The sequence below is a fragment of the Phocoena sinus genome, chromosome 15, assembly GCF_008692025.1.
Source record: "Phocoena sinus isolate mPhoSin1 chromosome 15, mPhoSin1.pri, whole genome shotgun sequence".
NCBI classification, from domain to species: domain Eukaryota; kingdom Metazoa; phylum Chordata; class Mammalia; order Artiodactyla; family Phocoenidae; genus Phocoena; species Phocoena sinus.
The window spans coordinates 66,665,152-66,692,601 of NC_045777.1; the positions used below are offsets into that span (position 1 = coordinate 66,665,152).

The 27,450-nt window shown below is 41.9% G+C and overlaps 1 protein-coding gene across 2 annotated transcripts; it reads right to left on the reverse strand.

Moving 5' to 3' along the window:
* Positions 1–588: 588 nt before the first annotated feature.
* CDR2 (cerebellar degeneration related protein 2) lies at positions 589–26,013 on the reverse strand. 2 transcript variants are annotated; one of them, XM_032606514.1, is made up of 5 exons: positions 25,633–26,013; positions 17,268–17,380; positions 4,513–4,661; positions 4,094–4,255; positions 589–2,575 (listed from the first exon to the last, which is right to left on the reverse strand). In XM_032606514.1, exons 1-5 carry the CDS (start codon positions 25,709–25,711, stop codon positions 1,717–1,719), a joined length of 1,362 nt encoding a protein of 453 aa, XP_032462405.1. In that variant the 5' UTR covers positions 25,712–26,013; the 3' UTR covers positions 589–1,716. The 2 variants fall into 2 exon arrangements, with proteins under 2 accessions (XP_032462405.1, XP_032462404.1); XM_032606513.1 differs by lacking the exon at positions 17,268–17,380 and having other exon boundaries at positions 25,633–25,807.
* Between the last annotated feature and the right edge of the window lie 1,437 nt (positions 26,014–27,450).

Genomic DNA, 27,450 nt, shown 5'->3' on the forward strand with positions numbered 1-27,450 from the left:
GAAAAAAGCCCACGCGCAGCAACTAAGACCCAAAGCAGCCAGAAAAAAGGGATGATAATGAGCACACTTGTAAGGATATACCAATAAACTGGTAACCAGTTGATTCTGGGAAGAAAGGTTGGGAGGTCAGGGAAGATGAGACAACTTACTTTACAATCTCTTTGTACTGTTTGAAAAAATAATGTTTTACCCATTAATCCAATTTTGCCATTGAGCAAAATTAGATTCAATGCTCATTTCAACATCTGAATACTGTAAAATGTCTTTCCTATGACTGAATGATCAAATGTTTTGAGAGTTACCTAGTCAAATGCTATTAATTCAGAACCAAGCCTGACATTTCTAAAATAGTGAAAATTATATACAGCATATAAATTTGAAAATGTTTTTCAATCATATAGTAATTTTAATGAACATTTATCAGTATGAACAGAATTTGTGCTATTACACAATTCCAAGGAATGGGAAAAAATGGAAATGGAAAAAAAAATCACTCAGTTCTTCCCAGAGAGATTTGTTGGAAGAAGAAAATTTGGTAATAACAGCGAAAAGGCTTAAGCTTAAAATAACAAGCAATTGATCCATTTGTTCATTTTCATAGGTAGTTTTATTTGGTTTTTAGAAAAATATACACAATAAATGGAACCTCAGTTCTCTTAAATAGTTTTAAATTAAAAGTATGCAAGTGAGAGGATGAGTGTTATTTCCAGTCAGGACATCAACACTGTTTAATAAAGTGGCAGATAGGAATTTCTGCAGCAAGTCACAAACGTTTACAGGAATGGCAGGAAGTGAGGAGAGCAGCCTGAGGCTGGCAGGCTGGCCAGCTCAGCCGGCACAGTGCGGGTACGGGTTCATCGCGCTCCTTCAGCCTGAATTTAAGAAAAGAACGATTTGCCTATCCTAACCACTACAGCTTTGAGTAAAAACATTTGAATGTGGGGAAGAGGCCCTCCAGGGCTCTAACAAGCTAACTGGGCCAACCAGAGCCTGCCCTTTTAGTTTGGTACTCAGTTAGACTAAAATGTTATTAGGGTTACCTGTCAGTCACAGTTCAACTGGTAGCCCATGTAACCAACTCAAAAGGCTTGGAGTATTTGTTAATGCCATGTATTTTGGATTAGACCCCTGCTTTCTCCTGAACATTCTTCTTAATGAATTCACAGTATCCAACAGTGTTTGCGAAAGATATTTTCCCTTGGCAGCCATCTGACTTCTACATAGTTTTGAGAAGTTAAGCAAGGAGGCAGTAGGAATTGCCTTAGCTTTGTTTCAGCTCTGCCCTTTCCTCTATATAATATACACTATGTGTGTATATATATATATATATATATATATATGTATGTATATATATATATATATATATATACACATACACATACACACTATATACTACAGTTACTCCAGGCCTACTTCTCCAGGAGCACATATTTTCCCTCCACTGGTCTTGGGGTTTTTCAAGGAATCGCAACCTAATTGTCACGCCAGCCAGAGGCCAGTTTGTCATGGGATTTACCGAGGAGCTTAAATGGAACTCGATTATACAACTGCCACCGGTAGCCACCTTCCTCCCTCGCTGTATGCATTTGCTAAGTAAGCAAAGCAGTGAGGCAGACGTCAGGAGCAGTATCAGGTTTGGGGTCTACACACACTTGTGTGAGTGGGAGAGAGAGGTGAGAGGAAACAGGCCAATTAGTGGTGGAGCTGGCGGTTCACTTAGGAATGAGAAGAGAGAGATCGGTATTTTGTTCTCTGTTCGTCTATTTCCTGTTTGGTTTTCTTGATGCAACTAAAGATCTCCTTAAAAAGCACTTTGTATTCTGGTGGTGTCGAGGTGGTGGGGCAACTGATGGGCTCTGGGGTGACCGAGGCCGGTTCCCAGCCAAGGGTGCCAGGCTCAGGCTGGGCGTTCACTGCGGCCGGGTCCTTGGCCCTGGAGGTCTGCACAGCCTTGTGGGCCAGGGAGTCCTCCTCCTGCTGGCACTTCCTCAGCAGCTCCTCGTACTTCACCTTGAGGGCGCTGTACTGTGTGTCCACCTCGTGCAGGAGGGAGATGCCCCTCTGCTTCACGGCCTTGGCCCTCCGGATGCAGGTCTCCTCGTGGCCCTTCACAATGTCGCCACCCGCCAGGCTGCTCAGCACCGTCTCGCTGCTGCTGCGCTTGAGAGGCTTTCTGTGCGCTTCGGGCAGGGTCAGGAGCATCTCCTCCAGCAGGCTCTGGCTGGGCTCCCTGACAGGGACAAACAGAGAGTCTGGCACCAGCTTCTCAACCCCATTCACAAAAGGGCGCTCCGACTGCAACATCTGCCGCATCTCCGCCACGTCGGCCTGCAGCTCCAGCGCACGGGTTCGGTAGGCCTCCGCGGCCCCCAGCTGCTGCTCCAGTTCGCTGTTCTCCTTCAGCACCAGCCCGTACTCCTCCTCCACGGTCGCCCGCTTCTGCCGCTCCAGGCTCAGCTGGGCCTGCAGCATTGTCACTGTTTTCTTCAAATGCTCGTTTTCTTCTTCATCAGGGCTCTGCTGACTTTGTAAGGCAGTGATCTTCTCGGCAAACACATGATCGTACACAAAATGCCTGGGGAAAATGTTGAAAGACTCTATTACACAGGTCAACTGAGAATGCAAAGAGGGAGGCTGATGATTTTTTTCAACTCCCTGTTTTTGAGGAGCTGTGATGTCAATGATGTTTTGCCTATTCCACACTAGAGCAGTGGCTAAAATGAACACGTGAGAAAACACGAGTTCTGTGACTAATTTTTGTTTTAAACATTAAAAATACTACAGGGCAATTATACTCCAATAAAGATGTTAAAAAAAAAAAAAAAAAAAAAAAAGAACTACAGGGCTTCCCTGGTGGCGCAGTGGTTGAGAGTCCACCTGCCGATGCAGGGGACACGGGTTCGTGCCCTGGTCCGGGAAGATCCCACATGCTGCGGAGCGGCTGGGCCCGTGAGCCATGGCCGCTGAGCCTGCTCTCCGCAATGGGAGAGGCCACAACAGTGAGAGGCCCACGTACTGCAAAAAAAAAAAAAAAACAAACAAACAAACAAAAAAAAACAAAAAACTACAGAACATCCATTCCCAAAGACCAGCTGTATGACTGATACTGTTCAAGGAAATCAGAACAGCCAGTGGTGCTCAGTGTTGGCTGCAGATCAGAATCATCTGGGCAGTCTTAAAACATACTGAAGCCTGGGTCCCACCCACGTAGATTCTGACCTAGCTGGTCTGCCACCCCGACTTGAGTTTTTTTTTTTGTTTTTTTTTTTAAAGCTCTTTATGTGATTCATAATATACAGCTAAGACAGAACCACTGCTGCAGCGATTTTTAAACCACAAACACATATCAGAAACACCTAGGCAGCCTTTTCCTCACACCTAGAGATTCTGATTAGGCCTGAGGGAGTCGCTGGTTTGGCAGTGTGAAAAACTGCACAGGTGACCTGGTGAACGGTCAACGCTGAGGACCACCAAGTGCACGGGCTGGTCTCTCGCCTCTTCAGACTCCTAGGCAACTTGTAACTGTACTTATTTGTGTGATTATTTGCTTATCTGCCTCTTCATGAGACTGAAACCTCCATGAGGGCAGGAACTTTGTCTGTTTTGCTCACCACTCCTCACATCTGGCATTAGCACCTGCCTTACAACAGGTGCTCAAGAAATAGTTCCTAAATAAAGATTCAATCTTAGAACTCTATATTGTAAAGGCATTTCTGCAGGCAAAAAAACCTTGTTTGCCTGGATTTTTGTTTTACTGAATTTTCAATTTTTTTCTTCACTGGAAGGTGAAATACAACCCCAAAATCTGTAGTCTATCAGATAAAGTACTGCACCTTATTTTAAATTAAGATTTAACACATTAAAAGCACTAAAATACACGAGACTTTCAAAAATAAGTGTTCACCGAATTACTAATGCTCAAGAACTCAATCATTTGTATGTTTAAATTAAGTGGTTTTGTTCAAACCACCGGTGGTCTAATAGCCAAGCGGCATTTCCTAAAAGGGTACTTTTAATCTACTGGAATGCAGAATGTGTCAGTGACACGAGATGCGCGCCTGCTTGCAAATGCCGTGGAAAGGCAGGCTCTTACTGGCGGAGGTCATACAGCTCTTTCAGAGACGAGAAGCTGGGTGCCGATTTCTCCCGGTCATGCTTCCCCCGGCTCCTCCCTTGGCTAGATGACTTCAGCTCCTCCACTTGGCTCTGGAGGTGATCGATGTTGGCTTGTAGGCATTCAATTGTTTCAGTCAGACTGCGAGGAACAGACAGAAGCTAGTTGCTGCTTGTCATATTAAATTAAGGGCGTAAGCAGTGAGGCGAGATTAGCTGCCAGCCACTCAAACTGGGCTTGCATAATTGGAAAAGACTTCTATTTAATCTCTATTCTCCACAAAGAATTAAATTAAACCTTGCCCCATATTGACCCAAACATACTACAGCCATGTTCTATTCTAGTTGATACTAAATGACTTCTCCTAGGGCTTCTTCAATGGATTCTAAAAACTTTACCTCAGAATCTTCTGCTGTGAGGCCTTGCTGTCAGCAACGAGCTTTTGATTTGTTTCTTCCAGTTCCCTTGCTGTGACATCTAATTGCTCATAAACCTTTGCATGCTGTTCATTCATCTGCCGCAGGAGATCCACCTGCTTGGTCAGATACTGGAAGAGATGATCGTGACCAGTTTACACGTTAAACAGATAAGATACCTGCAGCATTCCAGCACCAACTGCATCCCACAATTCAGTTCAGTTCTGGCACTAACTACTGGAGCTATAAGGGCTCAGCCCCACAGAACCGCCCCCAATTCAGGCGCTGCTGTCAAGTCCCAGGGACTGCCCGTATATTCAAACAACCAGCTGTAAATCTGGGGGCTCCCGTGACCACCCCTCAGGTTCAGTAATTCGCTAAAACAACTCACAGAACTCAGGAAAGGGATTTACTTACACTTACTGCTTTATTATAAAGAATACAACTAAGGAACAGCCAAAGGGAAGAGATGCGTAGGGCAGGGATGGGGGTGGAGAGCAGTGCGGGGCTTTCTTGCCCTCTCCAGGTGCACCACCCTCCCAGCACATCCATGTGTTCACCAACCCGGAAACCCAGCTTCACTGCACAGACATGATTCATTCAATCACTGGCCACTGGTGAATGAACTCAATCTCCAGTCCCTGACCCCTCTCCAGAGGTTGGGGATTGTGCTGAAAGTTCTAACCCTCTAATCATGTGGTTGGTCCCTCTGGCAACCAGTCTCCATCCTATCATTCAGGAAATTCCAAAGGATTTAGGAGCGCTACACCAGGGCATGGGGACAAAGGTCAAATATATGATTTTCATTATACCACAATACCACAGGTTTATTTTATGAAAAGAAGAACTTTAAATCTCAATTAAACTACTTTCCTTAGTAAGAACTGGGTACAAGCCATCCTTTATATGCTTAGTTTCCCTAAAGCTCACCAGCATCTCGTGTATCATAAGGCTCTTCTACTCTTGCAAAGCGCAAAACACACATAAAATTAATATTTGACAGGAAAATCTAAGTGAGACACGATAATCCCACAAGAGAAAAAGCATGGAATACATGATCAATGTTTAAACAAAAATATGTTTTATAGACATAAGAAAAGCCTAAAGAGGAGGATTTTAGATGATTTTTGCTTGAAAAAAATTTAATTTTTTTCCCTCTGGGTGAGACATTCTGGACAAAGAACAGGGAGAAAGTATTGATTTAACCAGAAAAAGATATTTTAACAATATTATTCAAAGATACTTTTAATTCTGTGAGAATGTTGTCACCATAATCCTCCTTATTTGTGAGAAACTTGCCAGATTATTTATTTTGGTACTGCTAAGACTGCTTTCTAAATGGCCAAGGATAAAGGGGAATAGTCACAACCTTAATGCCTCAATGTTACGTTTCCTTGTTTCCCCTCCAACTCAACTCCACCTGAAGAGGATGAAAGACAGTATATATTCCAAATGAAATAGTCACAATATTTCTCTGGGGCACAACCGGAAAGAGGAAAAAGGTAGGTCTGAAGCATTACCAATGACCAAATGGTAACAGACCAGACATGACTTTAAAAATACTTTTCTTGAGGCTTCTCTTACATACCTATACAAGTATTTGCAAAGCTAACAGACTTCTTTCACAGACTTCTTTCAAAGAAAGGGCTATATGACTTTCAATGGGCTCTTTAAATGGCAGTGGTGTGGCAGAGTTGAAAAAAGTATATGAGGCCTTTTTTCAAACTAGTTACATAGCTCGGTAGCAATGTGCTGAGAAAACACTTAATTCTCATGCCTTCTCATCTGAGACTCTTGGCCAAGAGTGTTCTGGAAAATTCTTTAAATTTTAGGAAGACAACACACACTTTATAACATCCCAGCGAGGGCTGGGTAGCACTCTGTTATCAAGCATTGATAGTCTCATCAAAAGTATGAATAAAGATTATAAACAGGCTCACATGAGTTCAGGTCAGGGTTTGCTGTCAAATGAACTTGTTGCCTACTTAAGAAAAACATCTTGTTTTTACAGAGCTTTTCGGGTTCAGAACTGAAAATAAATTGTGGATCCGTTAGTACCCACCTTGTAGGATTGAAAGTATTAAATGAGATGGAGTGAGCACGCAGCAAAGGCCCTGTAAAAGCCTATGTTTATTCTTCACTCCCTCAATCCCCACCAGCTTCTCCTAGAAGCGTGCCTGTAATCCTGCCCTCTGGCTGGCAATATTCCGGTAGATTCCTGTCACTGGTAGGGAATGTTTTCAATCTCTTCGTAATACTGGAGTAGAAAAAGGTTTAGAACATAGGAGTGTATATAATAGCTGCAGAAATTTTGCAAGCTACTTTATTTCAAGTATAAGATCTCAAGTATTCTTTCGGACTGATTCATAACAACCTAAAAAAAGTCTAATGCACAGACCAGACACTAATTATTAAGTTACCACAGGAGCTGTCCCCGCCTAGTGACTGGAATAGTCACATATTCCGTAGGACACATTTGCCCCACAGAGGGCAGGTGGGATGCCAAGTCTTGGTGGGCACAGGATCAGAGAAGAGAGATGGCCTGATGGGAGGCAGCAGCACAGCAGCTAAGAGCACAGGCTGTGGGGTTGGAATTTGGTTTGAAGTCCTACTTTGCCATTGCTAACTGGGTGACCTCCCGTAAGTAACTTAGTTTTTCTAAGGTGAGATTTCCTCATCACCTACCTCACAAGGTTGCTATGAGGTTGATATGAGGGAAGGGTTCAGCATGGTATCTCGCAAATGGTAAAATTGCTCAATAAGAGTAGCTAGTTCATCCTTGTCTACAGTTATGCGTTTTCAAACTTTACATGTGCTAAAATTCAACTGGGGGATTTACTGAAGTATAGGAATCTGGGCCCCTTTCCCCTAAAATTCTGAGTCAATGAGACTGGGGTAGAGCCAGGATTCTGCATTTTTAGTAAAAACCCAGGTGATGTTAGTGCAAGTGGTCCATGGATCACACTTATTAGAGAAATGTTGATCTTGGACATGGAAAATGCTGGAAGCCTCCCCTCCCCCAACCCAATGTCTCTCTTTCTCTTGGGTCCAGGAGACATAAACATTCACTTGGATTGAAATGATTCTTAAGCTTAATGTATACCATTTCCCTTCTTAGGACTTAATTTAGTTGCAGTTATTCACAAAAGTTAGGCTATATTTTAACTGTATCGCAACAGCATTCTTTATCATGTTGTATTCTGACATGTTCCTACAATCATAATTCCCTGAAATTATATACTACGTATATAATTGAGTACTCCTTCCTAAATTCTCAGTCCACCCAAATACTGATTCTCTACAGATGGCTAATCTTATCTACTGCATTTAAAAAGCTTGTTAAAATGGGGCTTCCCTGGTGGTGCAGTGGTTGAGAGTCCGCCTGCCAATGCAGGGGATACGGGTTTGTGCCCTGGTCCGGGAAGATCCCCCATGCCGCGGAGCGGCTGGGCCCGTGAGCCATGGCCGCTGAGCCTGCACGTCCAGAGCCTGTGCTCTGCAACGGGAGACGCCACAACAGTGAGAGGCCCGCGTACAGCAAAAAAAAAAACTTGTTAAAATGGATAATTTCAAACATATAAAAATGCAGAAAAATGGTTTAATGAACCCTCATCTATCCATCATCCAGTTTCACAATTATCAATACACAATCTTGTTTCATCTCTACTTTTCCACTCCCCTCATTCCCCAATCAATTTAAAGCAAATCCAAGACACCTTAATTTAAGTATACATATTTATATATTTCTAAGCGATAAGACCTCATTTTAACCACAATTCCAATCACACTTTAAAAAACCCCAACAATTCCTTAATATGTTTCAGTGTTAACATTTTCCCATCTCTTAAATGGTTTTTCCAGCTTCATATGTAGTCCTTATTTCACCCTCAGGGGGTACCTTTATCTTGAAATTGTGGAGTTGCCTCCCTTTAAGGCAAGCTCCCCCTTCCTTTAGGGCCTTTATTACCCAATCTCCCCTCTCCCAGGGGCCTCGCCTTTCCTGGCTGGCTCCATCTAATCCAACAGCTCTTGACCTGAGGTCCACGGGTTGAATTGACAGGGTCCACGAACTTGGATGGGAGAAAAGTTACACCTTCATTTTCACTAACTTCTAACTGAAATTTAGCATTTTCTTCAATTACAAATGGAGGCAACAAACCACCAGTAGTATGACGAGTACTCAGGACTTCATCACTTACAGGAATCACAGATGCTTCCATAGCACATGATAGTGGCTGCAGAAATCTTGACTTATCTCATCACTATTTGAAATGACAGTTTTTAGATTGCTATTAGATCTTGGTATTTAATGAATTAATAAACACATATTAATATATCACAAATTTATTTTTTCAATATTTTGATAGTCATTTCAATATAACTGATTCCCTCTGTAATTTTATGTATTTTATGTATTTTAAGAGGTTCATCTTAGAGTCACGAGATAGCCAAAGGGATCCACAGCACAAAGATGGCCAAAAAACTCAAGATTATCCTTTAGGCCTCCATGCAAACATAAAGGCTTCAGAAGCCTTTCTAGACTACGCCGTCTAAAGCAACACCATTCCCAAGGCACTCTATTAATTTCCCTCAAAACACTTCACACTTAATAATAAACAACCAAACTGCTTACTTGTTAATGTCATAGTCTTCCTAACCCTCCTTGAAGAAGGGAAGGCTCTTATACATCTAGTCCATTTAGCACAATTCTTGATACACAGTAGGGGCTAAAAAAATACTGGCTAATGGCAATTTCTAGAGCTCTCTTCACAACAGCTCATCATGCTTGGTACCACAACTCAGACTGCTGGAATGTCGAGAGCCTTCTTTCAAAGAGTTTGAGAATGGCTTTGGCTATAGCCCTTTTGGGAAAAGGCCCTAATAGATACTAATTCTTTCCCCTCTTGCTCCATTTATGGACAATTTCTCTGTGTTTATTCCCATGGCACAGGTATGCCTCAGCAATCTGAAAGAGACATTTTTTACCAGTCTCTCTTACATGGGCCCCAAGATGTGTCCCTTTTTAAAGATATAATATTCAAATTAGAGTCATGGCCGACATAAAGGAAATAAGTCAACATGTAAATAAGTACAAAGAGGCTGTTTAGAAAACTGCAGTAGGTCCCCCTCATTTGATATATAAAAACCTGTAGGGGAAAAAAACCACAATGAAACCATTTAGGAAGAACTTGTGATATTTTGGTCCTAGAGGACTTGGCTTTAAGGACAATCTAAAGAATGGCAGGAAGCTTGCTTTCACGTGGTAGGAGTTTAATCTTATTATGATTAAATCAAAACTAATCAGAAAAGCCCTTCACTTCTCCAAGAATCTGTGATAGGTTACCTAACAAAGAAATCTGACTAAATTGGTCAGCAACTTAAAAGAAAAATTTTTAGCTCTCTCAGCAAGTATTGATGTGAGGCCAGAGACTCAGAATCCATGTAGTCAGACACTGCGTTAAGGCTTGGCCTCTAAAACTTCAAATTAGTATTTAATCAATTTTTTTCTGATTCTACAAGGAAATGGGTTAGCTTATTTTCTACCCTTCATTTAAAGGTATGGCTTCTCATGTTCTGGTTTTCTCAATTCAGAATCTTTGATCATAGGCTCAAATGAACCTGTCTGGACTGACAAGATCCTAAAATTCAAGTGCCAAAAAGAGATCGAGTACAAAAGTATTTGTCATATTAAACAGGGGTGGGTGATGAGGGGATATTTAAGCAAAACAGTGGAGGGAGGGGAACATGGGAGTAGCAAAAACACAGGCAAAAATGTCCACTTATAGGCAAGAGTGTCAAAGTTTAAGTTCCGTGGGTTATCTCCCACTTGTCTTAGAATTTGTACAGAATGTCACCTCAACTAGGAGTAAAAGGTTCAGGTTATGTGAAAAAGCTATAAATAGGCCACCTTTACAACTGAGGCAAACTTTTGAAAAAGGCCAGCAGGATTCTATTAACACCTGTTTGCAACTGTAGAACCCTGACCTGGAATGCTGGAAAAGACAGACACAACCAAACTAAAAACTCATAGGGAATGGAATGGAAATTCAGCTTTTATGCCGTGTTGGGATTATTCTTATATTAAGGATTACAGCCCAAATCCTCTGAATTTAGTATCGAAATGACCTTCCACAATACTGAAGAAATATTTCCCATTACCTTTGAAAAACTTCTTTCCCCTGATTAAAATATTATATTTCCCCTGAAGGAAATTTAGGAAAAAATTAAAAAGTATGAATATGAAAATAAAAACCACCTATAATCTCACTATTAAAAGCTTGGCTTGTTCTTAAGATCTATTTTCCAATAATTGAAAAGGATTTATTTTTTTCAGAATTAAGATTCTTTCATTACTAAAATTCTTAAAACACGGATAAACTGTGCAACAATTTATACTGTCCAAAATATATACACACACATAATCTCATCACCTCAGAACAACTCTGTACCAATGTCATGCAAGCATTCTTATCACCATTACACAGCGGAGCAAACAGGATCTGAGAGGTAATTCACAGGCCTAAAGTCCAGCTATTTGCTATAGAATTAAGGGCTTAAGTCTGAACATTCTAACACTGAGGCCAGAGCTCCTTCCACATCCTTTCAAAATCTCCAGAGGTGGAAACCCACAGTTTAGGAATTATTGGAAGTGCTTCGTAAACTGCTTACCTGTCTTCTGTTAAGATACTGATTTGAACAGGTATTCAGTGATTACCTACTATGTTCCAAAGACTATGAATAAACACAGCAACAGCCTTCAATGTTGCAACGGAAAATGGGGAGGTGGCGGGAGGAGAAAAACAGAAAACAAATCAAGAAATAAGTGTAATATATAGTAGAATATCGATAAATGTCATAGGGGAAGCACAAAATGCTTTAAAATTTCCGAGGATGACATGAGCTTTTGAAAGAAGGGACACCTCTAAGGCCAGACTTCTTTGACTCTTGTGGGGATAATGCAGGTTTCCAAGCAGAGAAGCAACAGAAACACAAGGCTGTGGGCTGCTCACACAATTGTAGAAAACTTTATGAGAATCCGATTGTGTCTGATGTGTCAGATCTCATTACTCTCCAAAGCTTCTCTCCACCCCCTCATTCAGGAGAGAAAAACTTGCTCTGGAATCTTGAAAAATTAGACGCTAAGTAAAAGCCACACAGGCTATAGGCATCTCTGAAGCCAATCATTACTTTCAACGTTTAATCTTTTTTTTACATTAAAAACAATGCCTAACAAAATACTAATTTTTATGAGGACTGTTTGAAACCTGTTAACAGTCTTTGAAAGCATACTTGTAGTTCCACTGAGAAAATAATATCCTTTCACAGTTTCCTAGTTGTCTATTTCCATAATGAGTCACAGTTTGGGTTTTTTTTTTTTAACATCTTTATTGGAGTATAATTGCTTTACAGTGGTTAGTTTCTGCTGTATAACAAAGTGAATCAGCTATACATATACATATATCCCCATATCCCCTCCCTCCCACCCTCCCTATCGCACCCCTCTAGGTGGTCACAAGGCACCGAGCTGATCTCCCTGTGCTATGCGGCTGCTTCCCACTTGCTATCTATTTTACATTTGGTAGTATATATATGTCCATGCAACTCTCTCACTTCGTCCCAGCTTACCCTCCCCACTCCCCGCGTCCTCAAGTCCATTCTCTACATCTATGCCTTTATTCCTGTCCTGCCCCTAGGTTCTTCAGAACCATTTTTTTTTTTTAACGGTACCCGGGCCTCTCACTGTTGTGGCCTCTCCCTTTGTGGAGCACAGGCTCCGGACGCGCAGGCTCAGCGGCCATGGCTCACGGGCCCAGCCGCTCCACGGCATGTGGGATCTTCCCGGACCGGGGCACGAACCTGTGTTCCCTGCATCGGCAGGCAGACTCTCAACCACTACGCCACCAGGGAAGCCCCAGAACCATTTTTTTTGTTTTTGTTTCCAAATATATTTGTTAGCATATGGTATTTGTTTTTCTCTTTCTGACTTCACTCTGTGTGACCAACTCTAGATCCATCTACCTCACTAAAAATAACTCAGTTTCGTTTTTTTTTTATGGCTGAGTAATATTCCATTGTATATATGTGCCACATTTTCTGTATCCATCCATCTGTTGATGGACACTGAGGTTGCTTCCATGTCCTGGCTATTGTAAATAGTGCTGCAATGAACATGGCGGTACATGACTCTTTTTGAATTATGGTTTTCTCAGGGTATATGCCCAGTAGTGGCATTGCTGGGTCGTATGGTAGTTCTATTTTTAGTTTTTTAAGGAACCTCCATCCTGTTCTCCATAGTGGCTGTATCAATTTACATTCTCATCAACAGTTCAAGAGGGTTTCCTGTTCTCCACACCCTCTCCAGCATTTATTGTTTGTAGAGTTTTTTGATGATGCCCATTCTGAGCAGTGTGAGGTGATACCTCATTGTACTTTTCATTTCTCTAATGATTAGTGATGCTGAGCATCCCTTCGTGTGTCTGTTGGAAATCTGTATATCTTCTTTGGAGAAATGTCTATTTAGGTCTTCTGCCCATTTTTGGGTTGGATTGTTGTTTTTTTTTTTTTGCGGCACGCAGGCCTCTAACTGTTGTGGCTTCTCCCATTGCGGAGCACAGGCTCCGGACACGCAGGCTCAGCGGCCATGGCTTACTGGCCCAGCCGCTCCGCAGCATGTGGGATCTTCCCGGACTGGGGCACGAACCTGTGTCCCCTGCATCGGCAGGCAGACTCTCAACCACTGTGCCACCAGGGAAGCCCCTGGATTGTTTTTTTGATATTGAGCTGCATGAGCTGCTTGTATATTTTGGAGATTAATCCTTTATCAGTTGCTTCGTTGGCAAATATTTTCTCCCATTCTGAGGGTTGTCTTTTCATCTTGTTTATGGTTTCCTTTGCTGTGCAAAAACTTTTAAGTTTCATTAGTTCCCATTTGTTTATTTTTGTTTTTATTTCCATTTCTCTAGGAGGTGGGTCAAAAAGGATCTTGCTGTGACTTGTCACAGAGTGTTCTGCCTATGTTTTCCTCTAAGAGTTTTATAGTGTCTGGCCTTACATTTAGGTCTTTAATCCATTTTGAGTTTATTTTTGTGTATCGTGTTAGGGAGTGTTCTACTTTCATTCTTTTACATGTAGCTGTCCAGTTTTCCCAGCACCACTTATTGAAGAGGGTGTCTTTTCTCCATTGTATATTCTTGCCTCCTTTATCAAAGATAAGGTGACCATATGGGCTTATCTCTGGGCTTTCTATACTGTTCCATTGATCTGTATTTCTGGTTTTGTTCCAGTACCATACTGCCTTGATTACTGCAGCTTTGTAGTATGTCTGAAGTCAGAGAGCCTGCTTCCTCCAGCTCCATTTTTCTTCCTCAAGATTGCTTTGGCTATTCAGGGTCTTTTGTGTTTCCATACAAATTGTGAAATTTTTTGTTCTAGTTCTGTGAAAAATGCCATTGTTAATTTGATAGGGATCGCATTGAATCTGTAGATTGCTTTGGGTAGTATAGTCATTTTCACAATGTTGATTCTTCCAATCCAAGGACATGGTATATCTCTCCATCTGTTTGTATCATCTTTAATTTCTTTCATCAGTGTCTTATAGTTTTCTGCATACAGGTCTTTTGTCTCCTTAGGTAGGTTTATTCCTAGGTATTTTATTCTTTTTGTTGCAGTGGTAAATGAGAGTGTTTCCTTAATTTCTCTTTCAGATTTCTCATCATTAGTGTATAGGAACGCAAGAGATTTCTGTGCATTAATTTTGTATAGTTTTGGGGATTTTTATCCTAGCGTTTTCACCGGTTCTGCACATTCTTCATCTACTCAGAGTAGCTTGTTCCAAGACCATTTTCTGGCTGATTTAAAATTTCTCTGGGTTGGTAGGATAAGAGCTTACTTTTTGGTTTTCAACTATATTTTGCTAAATTTAAAAAATGATCATGTATTACTTTTCGAATCAGGAAAACTCCCAATAAACATTCTAAGAAGTCAGTTTAAAACTTGTACAAGTGATTCCATTTGTGTAAAGTTCAAAGACAGGCTAAACTAATCTAGGGTGTTAGAGTGCTGTTTAGGGGGCGTGGTGACTGGAAGAGCTGATAATGTTCTCATTTCTTATCTGGGTATTGGCTGCATGGGTATGTTTATGAAAATTCTCTGAACTATATACTTAGCATTTGTGCCTTTTTCTGTAGGTATATTTCAAAAAATAAAGGTTAGTTTAAAGAGAAAAAAAAGACATAAGGTTTGAGTTAAGGAAAGAGTCCTTATAAAGTTTAGGGGGCTCTGAAAGGATATAATGATAAGAGGCGCTATACCTATTGCAAGGGTCATCTTTTAGTACAGAATTAGGTTCTTCAACTGCCTGGTTACTTTTACAAGAGCGTCAGGCTTTCCTTGTTGTAGACTACTGGAGGGAGACCTTGGAAGTCTGTTGTGATCTGCAAGTCTGCCTGGGCCCAGGTGTGAACCAAACAGGCGGTAAGGCTGGTCTGTGGGTGGCCTCTGGCTGATAAGCGGGCTTAGCCAGAACTGCCATTTCATCTCCCTGTTTCATCCCATTCCTATTGACTTTCAGGAAGTGATTTATAAAAAGAAAGAAAGAAGAAAGCCAGCCGTAATGGCAGAGAAGAAATCTAAGACAGTGTTGTTCTTAGTCAAAAAACAGCTTTGGATAAAGAGTGAAATGTTGAAGGCTACAATGCTTGGATCTATAAACCAGTGGACCACGTGCTCTGTTACAGAAACAAGGGATCCATGGAAATGTTTCTGGAAGTAATCCAGGCTAAATTTATTTAATTAGCTTTATACATATATTTAATTGTATATTTATTTAATCATTAAGGTCTGACCTGGATACTTCATTTTTATTATGCTTTTCAACATCTTATAAGAATTGGAGGTTGGGGAGAGGTGACTGCAGGGGCCAAGGGACCACATCCGTGTAAAAGCTTGATTACAAACATTTTTTAAGGAAAAAAAAAATCTTACAGAAGACTTTAGATAGTGGAGTATTATTTGTAGATTTGGAGACTCTTCAAAGATCTTTGGATTTTTTTCAGAATGTCAATGATCTGTTTCAACTGTTTAATCATCTTCAATACCACAGAAAAGAAAATAAAGGTAGAAAGACAGGTAACTTAGACCATAAAGTAACTGTGTTTGTCATCTCCTATAGTAACAAATAGGCATCATTCTCTAATTATACAAATATTTGGACTTTTTTCATCTATATTTGGAAAAATGTGCTAAAATAAGCATTATAGTATTCAGTTATAGTGATTTATAGGTGCTTTCATGGAAAACATCAATACAATGTATTAAGACTATGTTTCTACCCAAATAAATGTACCTCACGGTATGCGGTGATCTTCATGTATATGCCCTAGGACCACTCTATGAAATTTTCTAATGAGTTGAAAAACGATGTCTATGAAGCAAAACAGGAATGAATTCCTTGATCATGTATGACATTTGGCTAGTTTAATAGTTTTAAAATGCCTGGTTTTCCTGCAATTTTCTGCCCAATTCTGTTCAGTTTTGGGTATGGCATGTTCTATGCTCTTCTGATATAGAATATACCAAAAATGATAGCTGGTGACTTCAATATCATTATAAGATACACCTTCCTAGAATTATAAAGATATATTTCAGTCACATCATTGGCTAAATTCATAAATCCTGATGAAGGGGGGAGGGGAATCTACTGTATGCATCTTAATTATGACTACTATGTAAAATTAAGGATACTGAAATCATAAATTTGTCTTAGTTTTGATGATAGGCTTATCTGTATTCAAAAACTGAAATCTGTGTAATTTTGATTGAAGTCAAGGACAATGTTATTCCACGTCTTTGCATTTCTAACACCTGGTTCAATATATAATCAGAGCTCAGTAAGTTCTGATCATGATGAATGGCTTCTGTGTTCTAAGGTCTTTTATATTTTTCTGCACATAGACATAAGAGTCCTGGTTCTACTGTACCAATTTGAGGAGAAGGAGTTGTAATTTAAGTGCAATGCTTTTTGTGGGTGGGAGGGTAGTTTGGGGCATGAAGTGTTCTAATAGGACAACTGTTTGGTTAATATCCATAACTAGCATCTTTACAGTCACCTGACCTACACATAACCGGGCAACTTTAATGGGACTATTTATAAGACAGCACCTCCATTTTAAAGCCTTAATCTAGCATCTTTCATATTACGAAATGAGGTACTACAATTTTAAAATTTTTCATCAAATTTAGGATGGTGTTTGTTAGGGAGAGGGGATGCAGCCAAGGAGGGGTTATAGAGGGAGTCTCAACAATGTGGATGGTTTTCTTTCTTAATCTGCTTGGTGGGTACACGGGTGTTCATTGTATTATTCTCTTGTACCTCTTCGCATATCTCAAATATTGCATCATTCGTTTTAAAAAGAAAAAAGTGAAAAAACTAAGTATAATATTCACAGCTTTACTTTGCTTCACATACTTGTAAATACTGCACCATTTACTTCTAGTACACTTCACCAAGGGTGAAGAGAGAAATTTCTTTCATCACAGCAGACTTACATGTTGGGAAAGCTTAAAGAAAGTAAAAGTCAACCTCCACACACTTCCCAATGGTTCTTTATTCTAAAAAAAGTGTATATTAGAAATTAAACACTGCTTTTAATTCCAAGTGTTATTTTAGTAGAATACAATTGGCGCTAGAGCAGCGACAGGCCACACCTCAAAGGTAACTCTCCCGCTGAGTAAATTACCTCAATTTCCTGTAACTGCTCCTGATTGGTTGTGTACATCTGCTGAAGAGAATCCTCCAGCTCTGTGTTCCGATCCAGTAATGTCTTCCCAAGCTCAGCAGCAAGTTGGAGATCTAGCACAACAAGTAAATCTTAGAATAGTGCAAATGATCTCACCTTAACATTTTACATAACCCAGTCCTTTATTTTAAGAATGAAACAAGACCTAACCCAACATATAAAGTTTAAGTCAGATCCCAATGGAAGGTGGAATGGCACAGAAGGAAACCTGGCTTCTACTTAAAATTCGGTTGTATTAGGGCCTTTTACCAGGTAATGTACTCTTGATGTACCCTTACTTGTAAGACGTGAAGAATAGTGATATTCACTTCTTTAGGAATGATCATTCAGGACTGTGACATCTAAGATCATAATTATTTGCTAATGGACTGGACTTAATCATATCCTGATTGTCTACTTTTCTGGATGGACTGTTAAGCCAAAGTACAGGCAAACCTTTCAACAGTCTCTAAAGTTCCCAGGAATCTGGCTGCTGTGAATGCAACTGTCAAAGCAAAGTGTGTTGTTACAGATCCTGGCCTCCTAAGTGGACTAAAAATTAAGTCACAAAAAGGAAAACTATTGATACATCAGTGATAAGAACATTGCCACAGGTCTCTCTCATTTTTATCTCTTTCTCTTCATGTCCTTCTCCAAGATGAGCAAACCAGATAAGCAAAGCAGCAGTACAGTTTGTGTGGTAACCCAGTCATGGTTCATACTTTCATTTAGCAAAGAAGCATATTTCTTTTCTAAACCTTATTTTTCAAAGCTCTCTCTTCTTAGGCATATAGGCACGTAGGACAGGATTTGTTATAAATCCCAGAAATAAAAATTTAGTGATACAAAAAAAGGACAATAGTTCTAACATAGGTGACTGAAACACTTATCTGCATAGTAAATTCTTTAAGAGGTCCTTTGATATAGTGGGAAATGCACTGAACTGAGTAGGAAGGTCTGGGGTCCAGTTTTGATTGCCATTTACCAGGTTAACACTTTCAATATAGTCCCTACATTCAGTATTTTGTGTAGAGAGATGACTGTCCTGTCAATATGATTCTGAAAATCAAATGAAATAATACATAAGTACTTTACAAACTAAGCTGCAATACACAGGCAAAGTTATTATTAGTATTCATTGATTCACAAATGAATGATTTTGTTGCTAGGCACCATGCTAAGATTTGGCTAGAATGGTGAATCAACGGATGAATTTCCTGCTTTCCTGACACTCCCAGATTAATGGGGGAAGGCAGACAGCAAGTAAGTAAATAAACTTGCAAACTGTGATAAACACTGTTCATCCATACATGTATGCATAATTCAATAATAGCAGACACTGTCCTGGGGATATAGAAATAAACTCAGCTAAAAAATTCCCTGCCTTCATGGAGCTTATACTCTATTGGGAGAAACAGCATGAAAAAAAGATATACTAGATAGCAAAAAGTGCTAAAGAAAAAAAAAAAAGGAAGGGGGGCAGGAAGAGTATGGATGTGGGAGGTTGAAATTTAAGAACAGGCGACAAGGGCTTCCCTGGCAGCACAGTGGTTAAGAATCCGCCTGCCAATGCAGGGGACACGGGTTTGATCTCTGGTCCGGGAAGATCCCACATGCCGCGGAGCAACTAAGCCCATGTGCCACAACTACTGGGCCCGCGTGCCTAGAGCCCGTGCTCTACAACAAGCGAAGCCACTGCAATAAGAAGCCCGTGCACCGCAATTAAGAGTAGTGCCCGCTCACCGCAACTAGAGAAAGCCTGCGTGCAGCAGTGAAGACCCAACACAGCCAAAAATAAATTTATATATATATATAAAAAAAAGAACAGGCGACAAGGGTGACATAAGACTCAAGATGTGAAGGAACTGAATACGTGACCCACATAGATCTAGTTAGGGGACCGGCATTCCAGGCAGAGGCAAACCTGGCAAGCATGACTGGGGCTAATAAGGAGGCCAATGAGGCTTGAGGGGTGTGTGTGTGTGTGTGTGTGTGTGTGTGTGTGTGGTGTGTGTGTGTGTGTGTGTGTGTGTGTGTGTGTGTGGCAGTAGGAGACAAAGAGGGGCTCCATGGAACCCAGTGAAGGCTTTTCATACAATCACTCTCTCTGGCTGTTGTGTAAATAGATGGAAAGGGACGAAGAAGGTGGAGGGAGTGTGACAGGGATATTGCAATCATCTGGGTGAGAGAAGGTGGTGGCTTAGACTACAGTGGCAGAGATGGAGATGAATAGAGGTGTAGGATTCTGGATATGTTTTGAATGTAGAGCTAAAAGGATTTGTTAATCAATTGCATGTGGTATGCAAGAGAGAAAAAGGAAAAAACCTCTGGGTGTGGTGATAATGTACAAAGGATCTACTTCAGAAAGGGAGGTCACAAGGAAAGTCTTAGGAGATGTTTTAGCTAAAGCTTGAAGGAGGAGGATATCACCATGTAAACGCCAGGCAGAGGCCCTAAGACGGGAAAGAACCTGGCACACTGCACAGCCCAACATAAAGCCAGTGTGACGGAAGCACACTGGGGGAGAGTGGTATGTGAGCTGGAGGAGTAGGCAGGGATCAGATCACACAAAATTTTATTGGCCACGGGAAAGAAAGTTTAGATTTTATTCTAAGTATGATGGAAAGTCATTTCACTTAGTGTCAAAAAATATACTTATTATTACTCATTATGAAAACAGGGAACCTCGCCACATATGATTTTAAAACAATTTTTAGAGGTTGACAAATAAGGTTTAACATTATTCATTACACTAATATTAAAACTTAACCTAGGGCTTCCCTGGTGGCGCAGTGGTTGAGAGTCTGCCTGCCGATGCAAGGGACACGGGTTCGTGCCCCGGTCCGGGAAGATCCCACATGCCGCAGAGCAGCTGGGCCCGTGAGCCGTGGCCGCGAGCCTGCACGTCCGGAGGCTGTGCTCCGCAACGGGAGAGGCCACAACAGTGAGAGGCCCACGTACCGCAAAAAAAAAAAAAAAAAAAAAAAAGCTTAACCTAGAATAAATGGTAAAAGAAAAGCAACCACCTTTGTTACCTGGTACTGTCCATCTGAGTGCGTAATTAGCATTGTTTATGGTTAGTTTTCCCTCCTTAGGAAAAAACAAAGCCGCAAAACCCGCCATTTACACCCATTTAAAATAAAACCTTATACTTTTGTTAGATAGGTGTTAAAATACATTCTCTTGTGATTTAAATATTAACAATGTCTACTAATGAACTTAAGGCTTCAGATATCAAGTCTATGAAATAACATCTTGTATTCACAAGACATAAAACCCTTTACAAACCATTCAAAGCATTTAAGAGACATTAATTTTTTATATCTTTTCAAGGTAGTTAGCCGATGCTAATCAACCTGACCAAATCCACATGGTGAGTCACAAGCAAAAGATAAACCACTGTCAATTCTAACTTTCACCATCATCACAATTCTCTATTATCCATATCCACACAATTTTAAGTCTATTGACAGAGATGTCCATATACTTCTTTGTTTAAGGTAGAGAGTACAAATCTTCCTAGCTGAGGTACTTAATCTTCTCACTTGTTTTCCTGGATGGCAATGAGAAACTAGAGTTAAGCTCTTTGGCTTTTACTGCCTGCGCTGCCAGTGAAAGCATATACAACTCCAGGCAAGTCAATATCTTGTTTTCATTAAGTGAAAAAGGAACTAAGTACAGCTGAGACGTTCCAGAAATAATTTTTTTGTACTCAGAAGGAAGGCAATGTGTATACATAGCCCCACACAGGAACCACCACGATGAATTACTAAGGACAAAGCATATAAACACTACCTAGACATTACTTAAGTCTCTCCTGGCCTGCTGTAAAGCGGTGAGTAATTCCTCACTGGGAAGGACCCGAGATTCACCAAAGATATTCTTATCTAGCAATCAAAACCTGAGCCAAAACTGCTTCCAGAAAAAAGACTAACTTGAGACCACTTCAGCTATTTTCCTCAGTTAGGAAACTACCTATGCTACTTAATACCAGCCAGGAACAGCTTTCCTTTTCCTGCTGCTGCAGAAAGAGATGCCAAGTATAGCACTCTTCTAGTAAACACCAAACAGAGCAGAATTTGAGACTTGTCCTTATCGCAATCCTTATTTCTAGTTAAACAAAGCCCCAGCCTAGCTCAGTAACCTGAAGTCTCAGTCTCCTAAATATTTCATAGGATGTTTAGGACAGAATTCTGGCAAAACAAGTCTCAACTACAAGAAAGTGTCTGTGAAGCCACACTGTATAACAGGATATTACTTCATCTGTTAGTTTACAGACAAGAGTCTTTTTTGGTCTTAAGGAAAAAAAAAAAGTTTATTTCCTGTTGTGTAGCATCTGGCTTCCATAACCAAAAGGAGCCAAAAGCTGGCAGTAAGCCCAAGAAGGTTTTCTAAAAAGTTAGTGGGGGGAATGGGAGAATAAATGTCTTTTATTTTTAATTAACATATAAAAGAAAAGGAAACAAGATAGTTTTGAAGCCTTATGCACCTGTTCATCTCACCTTACAATAAGGATTTTCATTAAGAGGTTGCCTTTTCTAAATCCTACTGAACTGGCGTAGGCAGCCACTAAAAATACCACAGATTTACTGCAGGCTTGAGAACCGCAACTTTTCAATACCTTCATGTTCAATATTCTTCCACTAATCAGTCTTTGCAAGTGATAATAATCTATTTTAACAGTGTAAACTGTTAGCTTTAAACAGATATTCTACTCAGCCCTATGCTCTAGGCAAAGTGATTTTTTTAAAAAAGATCTTCCTTCCAGAATTCTGAGATCTTTAAATCCCACTGCTATTACATTTTTCTTATTTTACTTCAGTTTTTTTAAAAAACACGAGGACGACATATCCCCATGTTAGCTGTAGTCTCTAGCAGTAATTCAATAATATTAAGGCTGAAAGCTTTTCCTATTACCAAAACAAATGCATCATTTGGTGATGCTTCTGTACAACCCCTGTTGCCAACGTTACTATAATTGGGAAAGCAAAAAACCTGAATATAAACATCAAGAAAAATGATGGGGTCAGTTTTAATGACCAGTGATTCAGCAAATTAGTTGCTCACATGGAAAATGTACTCCTCTTAAAAAGAAGTAGAAATCTTAGGATTCCTTTAAACTAAGATTTCATTTGCTGAACCATATAGTAGAAACCCGAATCCTTATTCTAAGCTTGCACAGCTCACCAAATGACAATTATAATAGCAGCTGGTCTAAAAGAAAACCCAGTCTCTTAAGTCTTTTCACCTTGTTCTCAGGGGCACATTTCAGAGGTAGCACCATCATTACCTGCACAGGAGGCTCCCGCTGTCCCAGAAAGGATCTCAGCCCCAGAGACCACTGTCAGTGTCCTCACTGTGCCAACTCAGCTCTTTGACAAAAGACAGTCTCTTCATCAAAGTGTTTTATAAAAGCAAAGGGTTTTCTCCTTCTGCCTGCATACAGCTTTACGTATTTCTAACAAGGTATGAATGGTAGGCCAGAGCCTTCCGAGGTTAGAAACTTTCAGCAATTTTAATTTTTAAAAAGAATGCCCCAAGCAAACTTTGGTACAGAGATTCAATCTACTTAAATAATGCTTCTATTGCTAAAGGAAAAAAAATCTGTAGTTCTATGACTTTGAGAACAGGATCTTAGTTGTTTTAGCAGCTCTCTACAAACAAGGCTCTCTCAGTAAAATTAATAGTGAGGATGTTAAAAAATGAACAGACATATGTCTGCACTTGATAAAAACCCACTAGATCTGCTTATCAATCTAAGAGGACAGACCTGCTCCCAAACTTTATTCAGCAGCAAAATTATCTAGTGAGGGCTCCCCTGTGCCAGGCACTACATGTAGTAGGCACACACCAGGAGGTGGCGTCTCCTCCAGTCAACAGGTTCCTAGACCGTCAATGAGTAGGATCCCGCCTATCCAATCCTGTGGACAGGCACTGTGGCCCCAGTGCCTGGATGAACAGCTGGCAAAGAATAAATAAAATTTTTGAGAAATTAACAAATTAAAAAAATCCTTTAGAAGTTTAGGAGTTCTTTAACATATAATTTAATGAAACTGGGACAAAGATACCCTTCTATTCACACTGTAGCCTTCTTTCTTTTACAGGCCATATTCACAGTTATGATTGTTGGAATTTCACATCTATTCCTACACTACACACTTAAACTAAGTTATGACACACAGGGTTATGTCAAAGTCCATCGCGATAACAGATGTAAAAGTCTTTTGAAAAGCACAGAACAAATTCCAAATGCAAATTGCCATGAAGGAGGTTTGGACCTGTGCTCTTTAAGGTTTCATTAAACTTGAACACCTGATGACTTCATTTCGATCATAGTTAAAGAGTTCCACATCTAACCCCAATATGTTGCATTTGCTCCTCAGTAGACTGAAATATTACAACCAGTTGTTCCTAACAACCTCCCGCAGGGGGAAAGTGCAGCGTGGACTAAGGCACCTGATGGAAGAGAGCCATGAAAACAATAATCCTGTGAGTGCCTCAGTTCAGTTCAACAAATGTTAAAATTGAGCTCCTATTATGTGCTAAGTATTGTGCCAGATTAAAAAAAAAAAAAGAGCCCATACAGATCTACACTTTCTAAATACAGTAAAGAAAACTATTTAGCTTTGATTATAGGACAAACTGCTTAATTTATTATAGGGAAATGTTGCAAGTGCATAATGGCTGCCTCATAAATCCTGGAGAAAGTTTCAAACTAGGCCATCAATCCTTAGGGGGAATTCTGAAAACAGGTTAAAATGTAAGACAAATTTGACTTGTGGACACTGTGAACATGATGGCAGATACTGCACTGCAGCCACTGAATAGCTTAGACTATATAAAGCGTAATGGTAAACTACTTTGGTTTAAGCGACAGGCCACGACATATTGATTTAAGAAATCACCTTCCCCAAAAAGAATTCCTTATGTTTCTTTTCTAAGTACGAGTCATTCAAGCCTACATTCTTTCTTCCCCCCAAATTCAATGGTTAGCAGGAACAAACACCATGGCCATTTACTATTCAACTAAATGAGATGTTAATTTTTTTGTGCAAGTTAGAGCTGAAAAAGTTGATTTACACAGAACAGCTTAAACAAGATGCCGGAATAAAATTCCTGAGGATTATTCAGGATTCAGTATAGTGGTTGAGAAAGTTTACTCTGGAGTTTGCAGTGGAATCCTAGCTCCCCCAATAACAGTATCTACTTCTACCTCTGAAACTTCGTTGGATTAAACGAGCACCTGTGTGAAGGGCGCATCAGTGTCTGGCACACAAACGCTGTATCCCAACTGCAAGTTCCTGCTATTAATAGGCCAAAAGCTGGGTGGCACTGGCTCCAAACTGAGGGCCGCTCTAAGGTTTTCTCTGGAGACAAGAAATCCAAGACAGGCCAAGACAGGAATGCCTGTTTTTAACTAAAAAGTTAGGGTGCAAAATGAAGTAAGTGGCAGAGGTAGAAGTGCCCTCAAATCATCTCACTTGGCATCCGGTAAACTACTCTGCATAAGCAGTTTTTTTTTCACCCCCAACAGTCTAACACCAACTAAAAAAGCTGTAAACCAGGTGGTGAAGAAGAGACGAGGTTTGGGCAGTGACTATGATGACTCCTCATTCTGAGTGGGTGGGTTCAAAAATACTTTGCTGTACAGCAGAAACTAACACAACATTGTAAATCAACTACACTCCAATAAAAATTAGTTAAAAAAAATACTTGCTCCCACACCTAACTTGAGGGAAGTCATTTGGCCGCTTTAACCTCCGCTTTCCCCATCTGAAAAATAGGGATAACGCGAATTACTCTCTCACGGAGTTATTGTGTCTATCAAATGTGTGCAAAGGGCTCGGCACGGTTCCTGCCACACAGCACTGCCAGCCGGGGACTTAACACCTGCAGCAGCTCACACTCGCTGGGAGCCCCGGCTGTGGTTCCCCCGAGAGGCGGAGAGGAAGCGGGGCACGAGCCCGGTAAGGGGCTACCCCTCTGTGCTCCAAGGAACGCCGTGGAGATTAAATCAATTAATCCGGAGAGAGCGCTTCAAACGGTGCCTGGCGCCCGGTTAGCACTGCACACGCAGTAGTGGTGGTTATGATACTGATGATGCTGATGCTGATTACCGCGCAGAAGCCTGGGCCCAGCAAAGCGGAGTCCTCCCGGGTGGGACGGGCAGGCGCGACAGTCCCAACGCCAGGTAAGCGCCAGACCCCGCCCCTGGCATCGGTGGGCCCCAAGCAAAAGCAACTTTTTAACAGTTTCGCGGCCGGGAGGAGTAGCCTCGAGCCGTCAGCCGCCCAGACCAGGCCCCGCCTGGCGATCGCGCCCTCACCTTGCTGGAGGTCCTGGTGGTCGTACCACGGCTCATCCTCTTTCATCTCAAACTCCTCCACCAGGTTTTCCGCCAGCATCTCGGCCGGCTCTTCCGGGGGCAGCGGCCCCCGCCGCCGGCGGCCCGCTTCAGCCGCTGCCCCGGGCTCTCCGCCGGCCCCTCCGCCCTCAGCCAGAGCCGCCCTCTGGCGGGACCCGCCGCCGCCGCCGCCGCCCAAGTTCCGCAGCGCCGCCCGACCACAGCCACCCGCCGCCGCTGCCGCCGCGGGGCGGCCCGCAGCACACCCCGCGGACCAGCTTCCCGACTCGCCCCGCACAGCCCAACGATACCAACGGCCAGCGCCCCGGCGCGAGCGCCCCAGCCGGCGCTCCAAGCCGGCTCCTCACGCCGCAGCCGGGCCCAACGTGGCACTTCGGCAGAACCCTCCCAGACCGGGGCTGCGATTCAAACCCCCGGCGGCGCCTCGGCCAATCGTGAGCGGGCCGCCGGCCGAGCGGCGGCGACGTCGTCCAATCGCTTCTCACCACAGGCCCGCGGTTCGCCCGGGCTCAAGGGCAAGCAGCCAATGGAGACTCCGAAGGAAACAAAGGAGGCGGGAAAAGGAGAAGGGGTGCGGCCGAAGGCCCCGCCCCCTCCTCTGCTTTGAGTCGCTTCTGGGCGTGCGTTCGGGTTGCTGGGGTGTAGAGGTAGCGGCCTCCGCGGCCCCTTTGATGGATGTCCAGCCGATGGACGGGCTGCGTGGGTGTGAGGGGCAGGAGTCCGGCCTCCGAGCAGTGGGCGGTTGCGGACGGGAGGCGCGAGGAGTGCCGGGACACCGAGGTCCGCTGCCCCGCCGGCCCCTACTGGTCTTTTGACTCCCAGGTTTGCTCTGCTTAATGCGGGGAAATTGAGGGTCGGTCGGAAGTTTAGAGCAGTTAGCTGTTTTTTCCTTGGTATCTGAGACTCTAACCCACTGAGAATTTGTACTCACTCCCCCTGAAATGGTGGGCCTCAGACCTACCTGAGTATCTGGGGGCAGGAAAGGGTGCAGTTGAAGCTAACTGCACAGTTAAGCATCTGAAGTCATGACGTTACACCTGGAAAGAAGAGAATGCAGCCCGAGCACTTGATGGCCAGCAGGGCAGTGAACGCTGTTCTCCACAGACAGTAACAAAATAAATACGGCTCGTGGGTTGTGGCTTTTACCATCATCGTGCAGACAAAGCACAGAAATTCTAAAGTAGGGTGACAGACCAGAAGGTCAATGTTCTCAGCCTTGATGTAATGGTAAAGGTACGGCTGACAGAAGACAGCTTAGAGTAGAATGCCAGCCAATAAACGTGGAAGAGGTAATAAAAGAGGAATGGTAAACTCACAAATCCTTTTCTTCTGAATCCAGGTATACTAAAAGGTAAAATGTAACTGATCTACTTTTTATTGCTAGGTCCCCTGTGTAGCTTGTACTGCCCTGGTTGTCAGTATTCTGGTAGAGATATTATTAGCCCAGAGCCAAAAGAAAATAACTAAAACCAACTATCTTAATTTACAAGTAAGTCACTACAGAGAAAGCTCTTTGGAAAGAGAGATGATTGGATTTAGGATTTGCTGATGGTGATTTGTGGAAGCTGAAGGGCTGGAATCATGCCTCTGACCTTCAAGAGACTCTTTCACAGCCACTAATCTGCAAGATTGAAAGTGCTTTTTCTCCATGGCAAAACTCCTTTTGACTCCGGGTCAAATGGGAAACTGTATTGAAATGCCCTTTAACATTCTTCAAAAAACAAACACAAAACAACAACGAAAAAGAACGGTCGGGAGAATTAAAGTTATTGATGATTT

What these genes read in the sequence shown, in the direction of transcription:
- CDR2 (XM_032606514.1), bottom strand. Translation starts at nt 25,711, where the DNA reads ATGCTGGCGGAAAACCTGGTGGAGGAGTTTGAGATGAAAGAGGATGAG. An exon ending in TCACAGCAGAAGATTCTGAG is followed by an intron (nt 4,256 to 4,512) that starts GTAAAGTTTTTA and finishes TGTTCCTCGCAG; the next exon opens with TCTGACTGAAACAATTGAAT. An exon ending in GAGCTGTATGACCTCCGCCA is followed by an intron (nt 2,576 to 4,093) that starts GTAAGAGCCTGC and finishes CATTTTCCCCAG; the next exon opens with GCATTTTGTGTACGATCATG.